Here is a 16,855-nt window from a genome sequence, read left to right as displayed (position 1 = left end):
AGATAAACTACAAACGGGCCGAAACGGGTTATTCTGAACACGAAATCTTGTTTGCATAATACCAACTGTCATGGTCAAATTGAACTATATAGCTGCACTAGAGATAGCCTACTTTCGTTGTCCAACCTGCCAAGCAGACAAAAGTGCAAACAAAGTTGGTCTTGCATTCTGACCAGGCATCCAGCCTACCTAAAGACTGCCACACTCCATCAGACGCAGACCACAACCATTGGAGGGCTGCTGTCAGTCTGCCTTGCCGTAGCATTGCATCGTCGCAATGCATTTCTTCGCGATCACTCCCTGTTCCGCCCCTTCCCTTCCCTACCCCCCACGATTTCCCGACTTTAAGAGCTAGGGCAGGTTTGCGGCCGGCTGGGTTCTCCAACTTGTAGCTGGGCGCTCATAGTCTTTGCCCCGTGATAGACCAATTATGCACGTATCTACACACACTCGGCTCACGCCAGCAATCCTTCGCTTGGAATTATCTAAGATACTATTCTTAATCATAGCCCAGAGCGCGACTACGCTCGTTCTAGATTTCTTTTTGGTCGATGATAGACTACTCAATGATCATGGATTACTGTTCTGGCAAAAAGAAACAGTGATCTACGAACCATTGGTAGGTAGGTCGCCTAGGGTCATCAATCTTGGGGTACTCCTTTGGGGTATTCAGCCCACTTCAGCCGGTCTCCGTTCTATGGTACCGGTATCTTACACACCACTACGAACGATATATGCGGAGCAACTAGAGTCTAAGAGTGATACGAATTAAGACCGAGGCAAAGCCATGAAATCAAGACGAACAAGTGAAGTAAGACTCTGAAAGTGAAGTTCTATTCCGTATATACAGTATGGTGTGGCTAGAAACTCCGATGCAAATAGATATACAACCGCTGTTATATACATGTCTTCATGGCATCCACAATGCATTCCAGTCCATCAATCCCATCGTCATCTATGCGCGGGGGGGTATCAATGATGTATCCCATCCATCCATCATCGTCGTCATCATCATCAAAAGGGGATGACTCTCAGTCATCCGTACCCCATATTTATGGGGTTCATCCCACGGGCTGAGAGTAAGGAGGGGAAATATGGCCAATAGTTCAAATAATTTAAGCCTCGCCGTTCTGGATGATGGCGTTGACGGTGTCGCCAGGGACGCTGCTGATGGCACCGGTCTGAGCATTTGAGGCGATGAACTCGCAAAGGCCGCTGACGGATTGGCCGAGACCCAAGAAGTAGGCAGCGATACCGGCAACGTGGGGAGAGGCCATGGAGGTACCAGAGATGGTGTTGGTCTGACCACCGGGCCAGGTGGACTCAATGTCGGAGCCAGGGGCGAGGACATCGACGAGGGAGCCGTAGTTGGAGAAGTAAGAGAGGGTGTCGGTGATGTCGGTAGCACCAACAGTGCAGACTGAGGGCTCAGAAGCGGGGGAGGAGTTGGATGCGTCCTGGGCCTCGTTGCCAGCGGCGACGGCCATGAAGTTACCGGCGCTCACGACGCTGGCAGCGGCATCGTTGACGGAGGAGGAGACACCGCCACCGAGGGACAAGTTGACGACAACGCCGTTGGGGCAGTCGCGGCTAGGAGCGTCGCTGACGACGAAGTCCATACCGGCGATGACACCAGAGTTGGAGCCCGAGCCGTCAGCGCCTAGAACCTTGACGGCGTAGAGGTTGACCTTCTTGGCAACACCGTAGGTGGCAGAACCAATGGTACCAGCAACGTGGGTACCGTGGCCGTTTCCATCAGTGTCGTCGTTGTCGACCTGGTTGGAAGCCCAGGTAGCCCGACCCTCGAAGTCAGGGTGGTCGATATCAATACCGGTGTCAACAACGTAGGCGCAGACACCCTCACCAGCGCTGTCATCGTAGGTGTAGGTGCTGCCACCGGCAGATGTGCTGGAGAGACGAGCTAGACCCCAGTCGGCGTTGTTCTGGGTAGCGGAGGCACGGACAATGGCGTCGTGCTCAATGTACTCGACCTTTTGACGGATTTGTTAGCACTCGCAGAAATATAATCCGCAAGAGATTGGCTGGCCGACTTACATCAGGCATGTCCTGTAAAGCCTTGACCTCCTCCTCGGTCATGGAGACAGCAAAGCCGGTGAACTTGTGAGAGTTGTAGGTGTAGTCGACCTTGTTGGCAACGAGGCTCTTGTGGCTCTCAAGGATGGACACATCGCTACCAGCCCTCATCTTGACGATGTACTTGCCCTCAATGATATCGCCGCTTCGGGGCTTAAGGAGAGGAGCAGGCGAAGCACGCTTCGAGGGAGCGGCAAGTGCCAGAGGAAGGGCGGCAATGATAGCAGCGGAACGCATCTTGACAGACTTTACTTGAAGGGTTGGACTCGGGTTACTGGTAAGGAATGAGATGTGAATTCGTCGCTAACGAATGCCTTCGAATGACAGATGAGATGGGATGAGATGGGATAGGATGATGAAGCAAAAAGAAAGGTTCTCTGGGGAGGGAGAAGCGTCCTTTTTATAAAACAATAACTTCCTACGAGAGGCTATGTTTCCATGTTCCATACCTATCAGTTGTTCACATATTCACCGTCCTTCGTGGCTGATCATTCCTATTACAGCAGCTCCCATGGTAGCATCACAGGCGTGAGGGATGTGGATTCGGGCCAGGGGTTTTGACCGTTGAGGCTCCACAGCCTTCGGCATCTTGTTTATAGAACCTGGCAGTAAAACTCGAGTGCAAGCAGTTGTTATCCCCTACTTGCTTAGTGGGGGGTTTACCTTGCTGTTCTTCGACATAATATCCTGTCTGCCTCGTTCCAAATGTGCTGTCGTCCGTCTATCACAGGCAGCCACGAGGAATTTTGTCGTTGTGTACAGAAAGAGGCCTTCCAAGGACTGACAGCTAGAAGGACCGAGCCAACCAGGTCATGGGCTCTACATGCACGCAATACATGCCGATCATCTCGTTAGTTCAATATCACCAGACTTGGCGAATGCTTTCCAGGGGATTTGTCGGTCCGAAGCATAGTTATCCCTATCGAACCAGGTGAGTCGAGGTAACTGGGAGCCTCGCGCTCCAATGACCGCCGCAGATGCTGCCAGGACTGTAGTGCGGAACTTGAGAGATCTGGCATATGCTGTGTTCGGCTGACGCCAAGCGGTGATCAGCCTCAGGTTTTGATTACAGTAGGCATCAAGCCACCCAACCAAGCGGCCAGTTTGCCAGTTCACACTTGAGTCCGTCGGTTTAGATGTTGTCCTTCCATATCAGGAATTCCTACCCCGACTTTGCAAGTGCTAGAGGTCAAGGCTACTCGGCTGGCGCCCGAAGTCTGGTGAAGATCGACATAACCAACCTCGAAATCTCGGGACTCTATCACCAACCCTGTTCCTGTGGTGGTCTACGTTGTATGTAGAAATGATCAGTGTCAAACGGCGCATTGCCAAGCCCTATTTAAGTGGAGAGCTCCAAGTGGAGTGCGGATGCGGGCAAGACGAAGTTTACTAGGTATGTAGTTAGCATTGGATGCAACTGTTTCATCGGAAATAGATGCAACGTCATTAGCGGTCACATCATTCCCTCTGAGCCTCTCGTCTAGGCCGTAAGCGTCTGGCGCGTTTAATATTGAGGCTTGAAAGTTTCGACCATCGCCGTCAAGCAGTCGACTCAGCCAACTATTGGCTTAAGCAATGTAACATGTACCTACATTTAGAGGCAGAGTGAGAGCATGAGCCTAGCTACTACTTAGTAGTTCATGGTGGTAAGGCCGTACTTCGGTAAGAAGTAAGCAAGCATCATATCTCCGCAGACGCAGGATTTGGGGTCTGAGATGCCAAGAATTGACGAGATCTCCCCACAATATGCAGATAAAGGGAATTCACAAAGATAGTCTAAATCTGTAGCGTAGTCTGAGCGTAGGTATTATTGTAAGAGTCCAGCGCCTTCGTAGGTCCTAATCGGGTTCCGCAGTCGGGAGGCGAAAGGTCAATCGCTTCCGTACACAGAAACCCGGCGTCGACCAAGAGATATGCTAACAGATGGCAACTTTACTCACTGCGGAAGGACGAGGCCATGTTATTCCGCTATGAAATAGATCCGTGTAAGCACTTAAGTATGTAACAATAAAATCACGAACCCTTCGGGCTCACCCTTCAGTCATTTCGTCCAGCGGAATAATGCGCCCCTCAGCTGTTCGCCAAGCATGTTAACATAATATCGATCAATTGCAATGCATCGGTAATTCGGCGTGCGAAAACTTGAATGGTAGCTTAATTCACGCGATGACTTGTTCGGCCTCTTGTTTGCCTCTTTTAGGCAGGTTAGGTGATCACTAGCCTCCGGAGCGCCCCCCATCACGATGTCTATTTTCGCCTTACCAGTGAGAATGTGACGATATCTTCGATCCCGGCACCGGAGCGGTGAAGATGCCATAGCAGCGCTGCCGTACTGGAATGTACTTAGTAGAGAGTTCTAAGGTGCACAGGCCGGCTACCACAAGGTCGCCATAGCCTAGCCGTCGGTGAGAAACCAGAGGTTCGGCATATGATCCCTCGCAATTGTTCGCCCAGACCTTGGCTCTTCGATACCGGGTCCAGTGTCGCAGATTATACAAATAAACAACGCGGCAAGCTCTACGCCAAGTAGAAGTCTACCGGTAGAGACAGGAGAACCTAGAAGCCCTCCCCTGGCTTACTGAGTTCTGTAGGTACGTCATCATCAGAGTAGCTCGGGGTGCTTCCGCTGGGCCGTTGCCAAGAGTAGATACCATCTCAAAGGAGCTGTCGCGCGATCTCTTGTGAACAAGAGGCGCACCGCATAAACTCTCGCGATAATACGCAGATTATAGTCGTCGCAGAGCCTCAATTGTTATCCATTGATATTTCATGACAATCATTTACCTACCAGAGACTTTGCTGATCGGATCTACTAGTTCGATCGAGTGATCTTCATCAGCCTCATCCTGGGATCTAAGGTACCAGGTCTCTCATTGATCTTCAGGGACCGTGGCTTATTGATTGGGCTGTGGTAAACTGCACACAGTATTTATTAAAAGCAGTGCAATGGTCCTCAAATAGATGATGAGCCTGCCGTCAGCTTCGCGCGCCGGACTGCGTCGCTGTTCATCAACGTTAACGTAGCATTTGTGGTGGTAAGCGTGTAGCTATCATACCACCTTGCCGGAGATGAAGGGCTGTAAGCCTTCGATTCACCATATGCGTGAAACAGCCTGATCTGATCAAAAGTGCAAGATGAAAGAGTTGACAGGGACCAGCTCTCTATATTTAGGTAGCTGTAGCACTTAGATGTACCGCCTAGTGGCGCGGTGACATGGCAGCTGACAAACACTTGGCCCCCCGGCCATCCCCGAGGTAATCAACCCAAGACCAATCAGCCCCTATTCACATGTAATGGCAAACATTCCTTCGCCTTCGCCTATCTAAAGGATTCGGGAGGGCCCTTTAGCTATGAGGTCTTCAAATTCCTTCCCTTCAGACTTTAGCTAAGAACCAGGGCTAAACACATCGACTACTCCAACGAGCAGTGGCGGCTATCGAGCCTCGGCTGTAAGTGAGCTCTTCTCGTATGATGTGTGCGTCTGTGCTAGAAATTCGGTATCACTACATAGTAATGCTACTCTTTTACGTAAAAGGTAGGTAAAGTGTTTAAGAATTTTCCCAAGAATTGAATCCATACTAGGGACTGACCAGGAAGGAAGCTGCCCTTAAATCTTAGATCTCATCTCGAATGTCACAAGTTCAGCTATGACTATTGAGCGATCCATGTATACAGCAATCCCTTTCTTCCTGTGGAGCCGCATCAAAGGTTGATACGCAAGTTTTCGTCAGTTAGTTACATGATTTGAATTAGCTGAGCCAGCCAGCTAGACTAACATTACTAGGACCCAGGCGCCGAGGGTCATAGCTTTACTACATACCTTCTCTATACTAGAAAACCGGCTCATACTACAAGTATCTTGGATCGCTTGAGAGGGACGGTTGTATAGTAAGAATTTTGATGTTGTGCCAAGTCAAGGGTAGAGAGCTTCAAGGATGGGAGCGTTCGGACCTTGACTACGCACCTTCGGCCCTCTTTGCTCTTGTAGACCCTCAAGACTCTGGGGCAGAATAGTGTCCGAGGGATCAATCGATATACATCTTCTTAACACTTGCCTTTATGCCTGCAAACCTCAGGATACTTTATTCTCCTGCTTGATGTGCCTTTCTGCTGATGATCTCCGATACTGTTACATTACCATTTTCCTATGCTCTAGCTCTCAGATGACTCATTCGTTCGCTAAAAACTATGCCACAACGTATAATTCAAACCCGTACTTGTAGAAGTATTTACTGAATAATTGATATCACCTCGCAAGGGAGTTTGGATATCCATTAATCAATAGAAACACTCTTAGACCTCATCGTATTGTCATTTTGATGCAGACCTCGATATCCAGACTTGTATAGGACAATTGTCGCCACTCGAAGACTTTCTATATACCATATTAATGACACTAAAGAAAATTGAATTAATTAATATCATACGTAAGAAAACGCCGTCAACTGTGGTATAGTTGCTGTATTTGCCGACAGGGCTCAACTATCGAATACAAGGTAAGGGGTTCACCATCAAAATTAAAGCGGATAAAGACGTTTTCATAACTCAAACATAGCTATAGTTGCGTCAAGGAGAGACTATATCCGTTGTTGCTTCACGTCTTGAAATATAGCGTACTGTGAAAATGTTCAGAAATGAGTGTAGCGTTACTCACCACAACCCCACCCTGCCCCTCTCGCCCGCCACAAGAACTTTCAACACCTCATCTTACCTACAAATTCACACATTTTTAACAAGACTTCATTCAGCCCTTATTATTTCAAGAAGTACCTCAACTCATCAACATGTCAATTTCTATCCGTGATTCAATCCGGTGGCTGCCCAACCCCGCTTCAGAGCCCACCTCCACTATAGTTCTAACATCGCCTGAGCACCGCTTCGTGGACGTCCGGATTCTTAAAGATATTAATAACGACGACCTAAGCGGCCGCCTCGACTGGGCTTTCGCAGGCATCTCGTCTTCCGAGACTAGGAATGGCGTGCGACATTGCACATGGCGTCATGTCGTCGATGGGCGAACGCGTACACCAGAAGAAGTAGTCGACGAAGGGGACATTTTCCCACAGGATGACGGGCGCACTCTGGAAACAGGGCACATGGTGAATCCTGATACCGGGAAGATGACTGATTATGAGGAAATATGGAGGGATCTTGAACCGGAGGGTATCCCTGAGGACACAGACGAGCAGCCACGTGCACGCTGTGTTGTGCTAGAGCTGAAAGACGCAGAGCGCGAGCAGCGAGGCATGGTAGTCTGCCTCGGACAGCACTGTCAAGGCGTCATGAGACAAGGCGATAGTTTCGCCGCGGAGCGATGGCAGTGGATAAACGGAGAATGGCGTCTCAAGTTCCGGGTCGGTGAGCTCTGGATTCCCGGGCCAGAACATATCTACGCCGACGTCATATCCTCGCAAAACAAGCACATTATGGGTGAAAACATGCTCCAGAAATGGGATGTTGTTGAAATGAGCTATGCATAGATTCAATTTTCAATTTCTGAAAGATACATTTAGTCATATCGCATCTTTTCATTTCTCCTTCTCTGAGGTCCTGTTCCGCAACGCCTTCTCCGCCTCCAGAAACGCATCATAATGGAAAAGTACCTCGCGGAACTCATCCCCCCAAGGCAGTGCGTCGCTCGGGGGCAGCGGACCATGATAGAATCGCCGAATTTCCTTCTCTAGCCCCGGGCGGCGCAGACCCTCTGGTCCCGCATTCGAGACCAGCATAGTGAGATTACATCTCGGTATCCGGAGCTTGTCGAACAGCCGAAGACGCTCCTTGACGATGCGCTCTTTCTCTACGTCGAATCCTTGTTGGTCTCTGGCAGTACTTCTCAATTGGCTTCCCAGATCCTTGAACAGCACTTCCAACACGCTCGCGCTCTCAATAGCTATCGCGGCCCCAGCCGCATGCGTCGGCATCATTACGTGCGCGACATCCCCGATAACCGCCGTCCTGCCACGAACGAAGCTCTCCAGCGGTGGCCGGTGGAACAATCGATGTTCAACAATGCCGTCTTCAGAAGCCATTGATACGATTCCAAGGGCAGCAGGGTGGAAGTTGGACAACGTTGCGAGGACAGTGTCCGTAGCGGCCGGGGCATGCCACGACATATCCTTCTCGTTACCATTTCTCCCCTCCTCGTTTTTCGGAACGGCTGTATCATACACCACAGCATTATTCAGCACAGTGCCCCCGCGACAGGTATACGTAACCCAGAGGATGCGATTCTGCGCGTCAAACCACCCGAGGAATCCGGGTGCTTTATCTCGGTAGTGCGGCGCGAGTTCGGGGTTCGCCATTACTTCGTCCATGGAGACCAGCCAGCGATATATCGAGCGGCCCGTCGGCTGCACGGGGGCTTGATATCCGAGAAAGTCGGTCAGGAGTTTACTCTGCGTCATGCCATGTCAATCAGCAAGAATTCTCTTCATGACAATGAGCCGCGGAGGCACTTACATGTGCGCCATCTGCGATAATGACAAGATCTTTCTGGACTCTCCTCCCACCCGCTAATTCCAAGACGCCATTTTCGCAATCCACGTTCTGGACTTCACATCCCAAGTGTATCGCAACCGGCTTCCCTTTCCCTCCCCCTTTCCTACTCTCCTCGGTATCTCCGCCTTCCTCCTCCGTAGCGAGGGCCCTCAACCCACCATGCAAGTCCACCCGATGAAAACTCAAACAAGGCGACCCCATCACGTCCTCGATATCCTCATACCGCGACTCGAATGTGGTCTCCAGGTCCTCGGCAGCCGCATACCGCGTCGACAGATTCGGGACTGTCTTCGCGGCAACGAAGTCGAAACCCCAGCGGCGCAGCGCGGCCGCCGCATTAGGGGGCGCCGAAATAGCGGCGCCGATCTCGTTCTTGAATTGCGAGCGCTCGTATACTTCGACTTCGGCGCCCGCGCGGCGCAGGGCAATAGCAACGCTCAGACCTGCGATTCCGGCGCCGACGACGCCGGCTGTCAGGGGAAGTGCTGGTGTCATTGTACTTTATATTCTGGTACAGTCCGGTTGCGTCAGGGCTGCTTCAGTTCGTCAAGACACAACCTTCGTCTCGTGAAGGCGGAGTTGGATGAACGGCGAGAAGTAGCTGTACGTCTATCGCACTTGCGGTTACGCCGAGGAATGGTATGTATGTGTGCTGTTATGATGCGAAAATCCGCAAGCCAGATTCCTACTACATTACATGTACGCTTCCGATGCGGATGAATCGAAATTTCTAGATAGATAAAAAGAGCAATAACCTCAGCACGACAGACAGACAGCCACGTTTACCACACACACAATCAGTCCAAACCCCTGTATCATAAAATACACACAGATCCCGGCCGTCGGACTTCCCCTCGCACATATATGCGGTAGTCCGATGCAGCGGTACCTACATGTAACAAGCGCACTTCACCTCAACATACATACATACGCAAATTACACGGATTACCAATCCCTATAGGCACCAATAGATCAAAAACATAACTAAATAGATTATGTTATGTGAAACATCACCAGCCGTAGCTGACTCAGCCCCTTCAGCTCGTTCCTCTGAAGAAATTGTTCTTGTGCTAGGTAGTTCGAAGTTCGCGCTCGCGGTGTAACATATACACATGCAGTATCCCGTTGTGCTTCAGTTTAATTACTGCCTACGTATATGCATAGAGACATACATACTACAGATAGGTTTACAAATACATCACGTAAACTAAAACTAGTATAAGGCGACGATCAGCTAGCTCCCTACACCTAATAAATCCATCCTACCGCAGGTCTGATCCCGCCTTCAGTCTTCTTTACAAGAGGAGCATTTAATACGCTAGGTATCAACCCTTCTTAAACACACAAACTCAACAAATAGACCACAACAAGTCTTAGAGAGAGGCAATCAAGATATGACGGCTTTCAGTTCATCTACATGAAATACTTCATTTCATTGCTATCAATCACAACATCTGTCTCGGCCTCCAAACATCCTACTGTGGTGACACCCCTTCTACCATACATGCGAACCTCGCCTCCCGGAAACCCATTCATTTCATTCCAAGATAAATCGATCAACCAACCACCCATTCATACAATTACCCTATTGCGCCTCCCCCTCGCTCGCAATGCATAGAAAAAGAAACAAAAGGACTAATCAATCAGACGTTAAGTTGCCAAGGTTGAATCAGCAACCTAGACTCGAGCTAGGAATGTACTCTCATTCTAGATCCAGCTGAGCATTCCACATCGTCGGGTATAAAGACCAGATATCTCAGCGTAGCCATGGGCCTTGTCGATTTCCGGGGGAATTTCGAGTCGCCGCTACCAACCCAGCGTCTCAACAGCAGCGCGCGCATCAGCAAGCGGCATGGGCTGAATACCAAGCTGTCTCACTTGCGTTCCTTTCCGTAATCGCTGCAAGCCAACAGCTACTTTCCACCCTTCCTCTTCGCCGAGGACGAATAAATACCGCTTGCCTTCCTGGTCTCTGAGTGTGGCGCGCAAGACATGTAATCCGCGATGTTTCCATTCACCTTGCGAATTACCACCACGAGATGAGGCATTATCATGGGGACTCATACGGCAGTCGTCCTTGCATGCGTGGAGTAATTCAGTTAAAAACGCATCGGCATCGCCTCCCATGAGCATTTTCGATTGATTGCGGGACGCAAGCTTGAAGCGAGGAGGCGCCGCCTTGTTTACGCCGGCAGAGCCATTGGAATCGCCAGCAGTGTGCGCGGGACACCAGACTTCCATGAGTCTGAGGGTCCAGGCTTTCACGTCCCATTCTCGCTGGGGTACACCTCGGACATCATCATCGATGAACAGACCTTCTGTCGTGATACGCAATATGAGGCCGTCCGTGACATGGCCGACGCCAGAGATGAGTTGAGAAGCGGGTGTTTTGGAGAACTGGTTGAGAAACCCGTAAACAGCTTTGATAACGATCTTGTCGGGGTCTTTCGTCGTGTAGGGGCCTCGCACCGATGGTGGTGGTGTTGTCCTTGAAGTTGACTGGGAGGCGGCGTATGATGACTCTGTGAAAATTGTCTCGCCGGATTTCCTTCTTGTATGCGATCTGGTCTGATTGTATGTGCGATATGATGCCGTCTCGTCATCACCACGCAATGACTGTGCGGTAGGCGGAGGAGGTCGTCGGGAGTTGTTGGAAGCCGCACTTGGAGTTGCAGTAGGAGCGACGCTTGGGGTTGCAGTGGACTTGGCTGTTGAAGGAGCTGATGTGGGCGGTTTTCCGTTCGGCCAGGGATTCGTCCTCTCACCCACAGAGGAGAATGCGTATGTACTCTTCCGAGGAGTCTCTGTTTCCGCCGCTTTCGCCTTTGCTTCTTCAGCCGCCTTGACCGCTTTAGCTGCCTCGGCTTCCCTTTGGCGGGCGGCTTCTAGCTCCTTGGCCTCTCGCTCTTTAGCCTCCCGGTCCTTGAATTCTCGCTCTAACTTTTCTCTAAGAGCCTTTTCGCGTTCGAGTCTTTCCCTAAGTTCTCTCTCCCTTGCTTCTTGAAGCCTCTTTTCTCTCAACTCCTTTTCTTTCTGAGCCTTTTCCCGTTGTTCTCGTTCACGCTGCTCTCTAGCCTTTTCCTCCTTCTCACGGGTCTCCCTTTCTTGTTTTTCCCTAGCTTCTCGTAGCTCTCTCTCTTGCCGCTCTCTGGCCTCCTGCATCTCTTTCTCCAATCGCTCTCTAGCTTCACGTGCTTCTTTCTCTAATCTCTCCCTCAGTTCTCGCTCTCGTTCTTCTCTTTCACGTGTTTCCCTTTCTCGCCTCTCCTTAGCTTCCTTTTCGCGCTTGGCTCTTTCCCTTGCTTCTTTCTCGCGAAGTTCTTTGACGCGCTTAGCTATCTCTTCCTTTTTGCGTTGTTCGGCTTCCCTTGCTTTTCGTTCCTCTTCTTTGCGTCGAGTCTCTTCCCTCGCCCTTTCCCAAGAACCTTTCGTAGGCTCGGGTTGGGGCTGGGGTTGAGGCTGCTCCGGGGGAGGTTCTGGAGGTTTTTCTTCAGGCTTTACTTGAGGCTTCTCCTGGGGTCGCTCCTGAGGCTTTTCAAGCGGCTTTTCTAGTGGCTTTTCTAAGGGCTTTTCCGGAGGCCTTTCCTTGCGCTTTTCTTTTTCTTTAGGTCGTTCCTGAGGTCGTGACTGGGGCCGTTCCTCAGAACGTTCCCGAGACCGTTCTCGAGGTTTTTCCCGAGGTCTTTCACGAGGGCTTTCCCGGCGTCGTTCTTCAGACGACTCTCGCGTCGGTTTCCGAGGCTTATCCCTTGTTTTCTCTCTAGGTTTCGCTTTAGGTTTCTCCTGGTGGGGTTCGTCAGCCTGCTCTTGAGGCCGTTCTTGAGACCGTTCCCGAGGCCTTCCTTGCGGTCGCTCCTTGGGCCGCTCATCATAATATTCCTGAGAATACTCACGAGGGCGCTCTTGCCAAGATGATTTTGGCTTTTCATGGTTTGGCGGTGGGCCAGATCTCGGTGGCGGTGGTGAGCCATGCGGCGGTGGTGGCGGTGGTGGACCGTCGGGATCAGGGGCTCCTGAATGTGGTGGCGGGCCCGAACCCGGATGGAAACCACCTGAGTGGCCATTATCCCCTGGATTATAACTCCACGAATGTCTAGAGTCACCCTTATTCCCCGGAGACGGATTTTTATCATTCTGGGTCCTACCCAATGCCCACGCCCCTATTCCAACAGCAATGACTAACACAAGCATCCCCGCATTTCCCATGCCCTGGAAACTATTGTACCAAACCCGGAAAGCAGGAGCCATGCTCTGACCGATCACGACCAGCACCAAGGCCGATGCGAACCCCGCTGCGAAGCTGTTTACATTTGGCCGGAGCGATGGCAGATAAAGAAATCCCGCGCCGGATGAATGAGGAGGTATTATGAAGATATCATATTTCCCAGGTGGTAGGTTCGGGCTTGTTCTCCGAGTGTTTGTGCCGTGCGGCGGTGGTGGCGGCGGTTGATCGCTCATGATAGCAGTCCGCTCACCACCAAGGGTGCGTATGTGTGGGCTGAATTAAATTGTGCGCTCGGGATGCAGTGTGACGTATACTATCTGCGAAAGAGGGAAAAAGAAGGTACCAATCTCAGAGACTCGGGTATATATTCACAAGTCAAGGTGGGTGTTATTGAGAAGCCATGAGGATGTGTTGGGTCGTTGAGAGTAATGAATGCGCTGCTGTTGCTCAATATCAGATCAGAGGGCCATAGAAGCACAGACGAGGGCAAAGTCATTAGCTATAGCATCCGTAAGGGCAAAACCACGTACCTCACGAGATGGGACAGAAAGTGCTGCAAGACGTAGGTAATGCAAGACGGAGATGTAGCGGAACGCCGGGTTGTATGCAAGCGAAGGCGGCAACGAAGGATGCAAGAAACGATGCACAAGCAGCAGTCCGACTCCACCCCCAATCAAGTCCCCGATTCGTTTGCTATGTGACAGAAGGCTCCCCGCAGAACTTGTGATTTGTGACGACCCTAAAAGGCAATGCAATGCCTATTCAATCCATCCAGAGAGAAAACAAAGTGTATGCTGGGGGGATGCCGGCGTGTGTGTAGGTATATCTAGCGTTGTGTGGGTTTGACAAAAAAAGATCAAGAGAGGGGGAAGAGGCGTTTGCACAAAGGGAATGCACGTGGGATGGGGGAACATTAAATTAGTCCATGACCATATTCAGCACTCGTGCAGTATTCATACAATAGATTCTGACAGATGAATGGCCAGACTCGGAACAGATCAACAAGGACAGAGACCCAAACGAGAGGTGTTGCGGTGTGGTCGGTGGAGACCTCGATCAGACTCGACGGCGGCCGTGTTTACTTTTGGGGAGAGCCGACGACAGAGGAGATTGAGGCAGAAAAATAAAATAAAATAAAAGTGGATGATGACATGGGTGTTCTGGTGTTCTGGTGTTCTGGCTTGGGGGAGCTCTCCACTGCAACGCGCTGGACCACACACTGGACCAGTGACAGCTTCCAGCTCTTGCAGCACCCCCCTGTAGAGCCTATACTCCCCGCCAATGGGAGTCGTGGCAGTTTTTAGCGAGCACAACCAACCCTGAGCTTGTCCCAAAGAATCCCAAAGAATCTACCTAGGTAGACAGCTTAAAGCGCCAACCGTCTTAGCCATGCCGCTACGTCCAAATTGTCAAGAGGTTCATCCCGCCCATCATCCCACTCGAGCCACTCACACACACAAACAGACCGTGGGACAACCCGTTGGAATGTTCGTTTGTTGGTTCGTCGATCATTTGTCCTTACTGTAGCTCAACTCTGCGGTACAGAACGTAGTTCAATCGGCCATCCCCAACACTCAACTCCGTTAGACCGACCGAGTCGAGAGTCTCTGGCAGCTTTCTTGTTCGTCATTTCTTGCCGTTGGGTATTCGGATCGTCAGCTTATTCTCCATGCCAAGTCCAAATCTGCGAAATGAGTGAGTGAGTGATCAATGGCAGGTTACAATTCAACGTCTCATCGCACTATTTGCCTCGTCCGTTGATACCTACCACAGGTGTTCGAGATAGTGCTCGTCATTTCAGTCTTGCCCTTGTTGCCTCTGAGGGGGGTGAGGGGTTTATCAAGAGTAGGGGACCAATACTATTCAAACAAGTTGCAGCCCGTGCAGCATCCTGCCTGTTGACTGGTTCGAGTCGCACCACAACGGCCACGATAGCCACGATAGCCACGAATAGCCACGAATAGCCACGAATAGCCACGAATAGCCACCTTTCTCCCCCGGCCGTCTTACGCCCTCACGCGCCAGCACGCCACACAACCCGCCCAATGAAGCAAGAAATAAATATTTCCGTCTGAAGTCCCCAAGCGAATACCTACACCGCTCTTGATACGCCTACTACGGGCATATAATATGAATCAATGATTTAAATCGGTATCTAAGAAGACGTCCTCGACGCTGCTCTTACCATCTTTGATCGAAAGGAAAGAGCAGATTAGCTCACATGTTCATCCCATTTTTCAATTTCACACTTCACATCGAAGCGATAGCACGGGTGTGCAAAATCAATCGATTCGAATACGCTGCCAAGTCGGAACCCTGTCTTCCCATCATCGACCAATTGCCTCATAGATTGGTTGCTAGGCAACGCGTTCACTAAAGAACACCCTGAATCCCTACCAAAAGAGACCCACCGCGTCTCCCTTGACTCGGCCACCCGGAGATCTAAGCACGGACATGAATAGGTAGTCCATCGATACAAGCGCATACGTGAGTAGCAGGTTTAACAGAACATTCGGTGGAATATACATGTCCAACGCCATGGTTAATATAGACTTCATGACAGGAATCAATAAAGCCGTTGAAAAAGCAGGTAAGATTGACGTTTCATTGAGCCACCGCCGTAAAGGCGCCGTGCAGCCCTGCCTGCATAGTGGGACGGCCCGCGAGCCCCTTGCGCATGGCTATTCTTAAGAAGGTAAACGGCACCGGAATTCTGACGGGCGCATCGATTTGCATCCATTGTGTAACCATCAATGAGCAACGCGTTGAATTTCGACCATTAGAGAAATGGCCATGTGGCTGCAGGAGGTATAGGTAAGCATTAAGTACCAAAGTGACCACATTTAAGGTTGCCTTGGACTTCTGTTTCGCTTTGGCGTTCGACGTTAAAGTTCCTGGGTAGTCGTTCAAGGCAACCCGCTCGAAGACCGTGTGCTTTTTCGCACATCATAAGTCGTACAAGAGAGGGATATATTCGAGCAACAACTATGAAGGGCTCTATTTATGGAAAGGTAGTCTGATAGCTGTACCCATAGCGAAGAACGGAGGCGACGAGCTAGCTATGCGCGGCTGTGCTCCCTTCTTGAAGGTCTTGTTTTGGTATATCATGGATTCAGCCGCCGGTGCTGATACGACTTGAGTGTATGTGAGAATCAGAGACGGGAATCTGGATATCGCGGGTTATTTCGCGTGTCGATTGTTATTCATACATATCTACCCAATGTAATAGCCTGATAGCGAGCCATCGCTGCACTTATCTCGAGTTGTAGGATCGTCTCCTCAAATCGCGCTGAAAGCTATGAACACTCAATACTTAGAGCTTAGATCTACTCACATAGGCATGGAGCACGCATCATCACGGAAACGGAAACTTCAAATAAAGACCCCTTTGCCATTGTTCTGCGCGCTGTATACCCGTCTTACGCACCTGTCCGATGATTGAATAGGTGAGCGCCAAGTCTGTCGCAGTCGTCCTGAAGCCGAAGCCATCTCTTATACGAGACGTTTCAACGGAATCTAGATGTTAGCAACAGCTGGTGAAGTGTATGTGTCTAGTGCACATATCCAGTCAAGGTCAATTATCAAGGTCCATGTGGTCTAAGTCAGCGAGCCATTTCCCAACCTACGAGGGTTGGTCTATATATAGATAGATGCCCTACACTAATCTCCGAGGTCTGCCAATATAATGTCTTATCTTAGCAAAGCCTCTGATGAGCAAGACTGAGACGAGTCTTGAATAAATCATCGAATTGGCATGTTGAACGTGTATTGCGAGCTTGGCGCGTGTAACGGACAGTTTCTGGTTAGTGAAAGTGATCGAAGGACCGAGGAAGATTTCACTTGGAAAGTTCATTCTCCTTTCTTCCTTTCTTTCTTCCCTTCTTTATAATTAACATGTATTCAACACTTACAAGATCACGAGCATCCGTGCAATTCTAGGCTTCCCGCCTAAACTCAGTTCCTAGGACAGCACTGGATCTACACCTGGCTTTATTTCCTTAACGAGAATAGAGTAACGTATCTAATCATCAGGT

General features: G+C 50.3%; 4 protein-coding genes across 4 annotated transcripts; 1 reads left to right on the top strand and 3 right to left on the bottom strand.

Annotated features, from left to right (window-relative positions):
* Window positions 1–943: 943 nt before the first annotated feature.
* On the bottom strand, window positions 944–2,782 carry F5B22DRAFT_8525 (subtilisin-like protease PR1K). The gene is made up of 3 exons (XM_047980627.1): window positions 2,544–2,782; window positions 2,056–2,368; window positions 944–1,991 (listed from the first exon to the last, which is right to left on the bottom strand). The coding sequence occupies exons 2-3, from the start codon at window positions 2,329–2,331 to the stop codon at window positions 1,116–1,118; spliced, it is 1,152 nt and encodes a 383-aa protein (XP_047836268.1). The 5' UTR covers window positions 2,332–2,368; window positions 2,544–2,782; the 3' UTR covers window positions 944–1,115.
* A 4,024-nt stretch (window positions 2,783–6,806) lies between these two features.
* F5B22DRAFT_8362 (uncharacterized protein) lies at window positions 6,807–7,599 on the top strand. Its single transcript, XM_047980608.1, has one exon. The coding sequence runs from the start codon at window positions 6,880–6,882 to the stop codon at window positions 7,573–7,575; it is 696 nt and encodes a 231-aa protein (XP_047836267.1). The 5' UTR covers window positions 6,807–6,879; the 3' UTR covers window positions 7,576–7,599.
* F5B22DRAFT_8470 (FAD/NAD(P)-binding domain-containing protein) lies at window positions 7,600–9,321 on the bottom strand. The gene is made up of 2 exons (XM_047980621.1): window positions 8,558–9,321; window positions 7,600–8,493 (listed from the first exon to the last, which is right to left on the bottom strand). The coding sequence occupies exons 1-2, from the start codon at window positions 9,089–9,091 to the stop codon at window positions 7,624–7,626; spliced, it is 1,404 nt and encodes a 467-aa protein (XP_047836266.1). The 5' UTR covers window positions 9,092–9,321; the 3' UTR covers window positions 7,600–7,623.
* Window positions 9,322–10,308: 987 nt separating this feature from the next.
* Window positions 10,309–13,207, bottom strand: F5B22DRAFT_8366 (uncharacterized protein). Its single transcript, XM_047980609.1, has one exon. It carries the CDS (start codon window positions 13,052–13,054, stop codon window positions 10,403–10,405), a length of 2,652 nt encoding a protein of 883 aa, XP_047836265.1. The 5' UTR covers window positions 13,055–13,207; the 3' UTR covers window positions 10,309–10,402.
* Window positions 13,208–16,855: the final 3,648 nt, after the last annotated feature.

The sequence above is a fragment of the Xylaria bambusicola genome (genome assembly GCF_022495145.1).
Source record: "Xylaria bambusicola strain CBS 139988 unplaced genomic scaffold F5B22scaffold_1, whole genome shotgun sequence".
Taxonomy (NCBI): Eukaryota; Fungi; Ascomycota; class Sordariomycetes; order Xylariales; family Xylariaceae; genus Xylaria; species Xylaria bambusicola.
The sequence above is the reverse complement of the archived record's forward strand: the minus strand, read 5'-3'. Positions and strand labels throughout refer to the sequence as shown.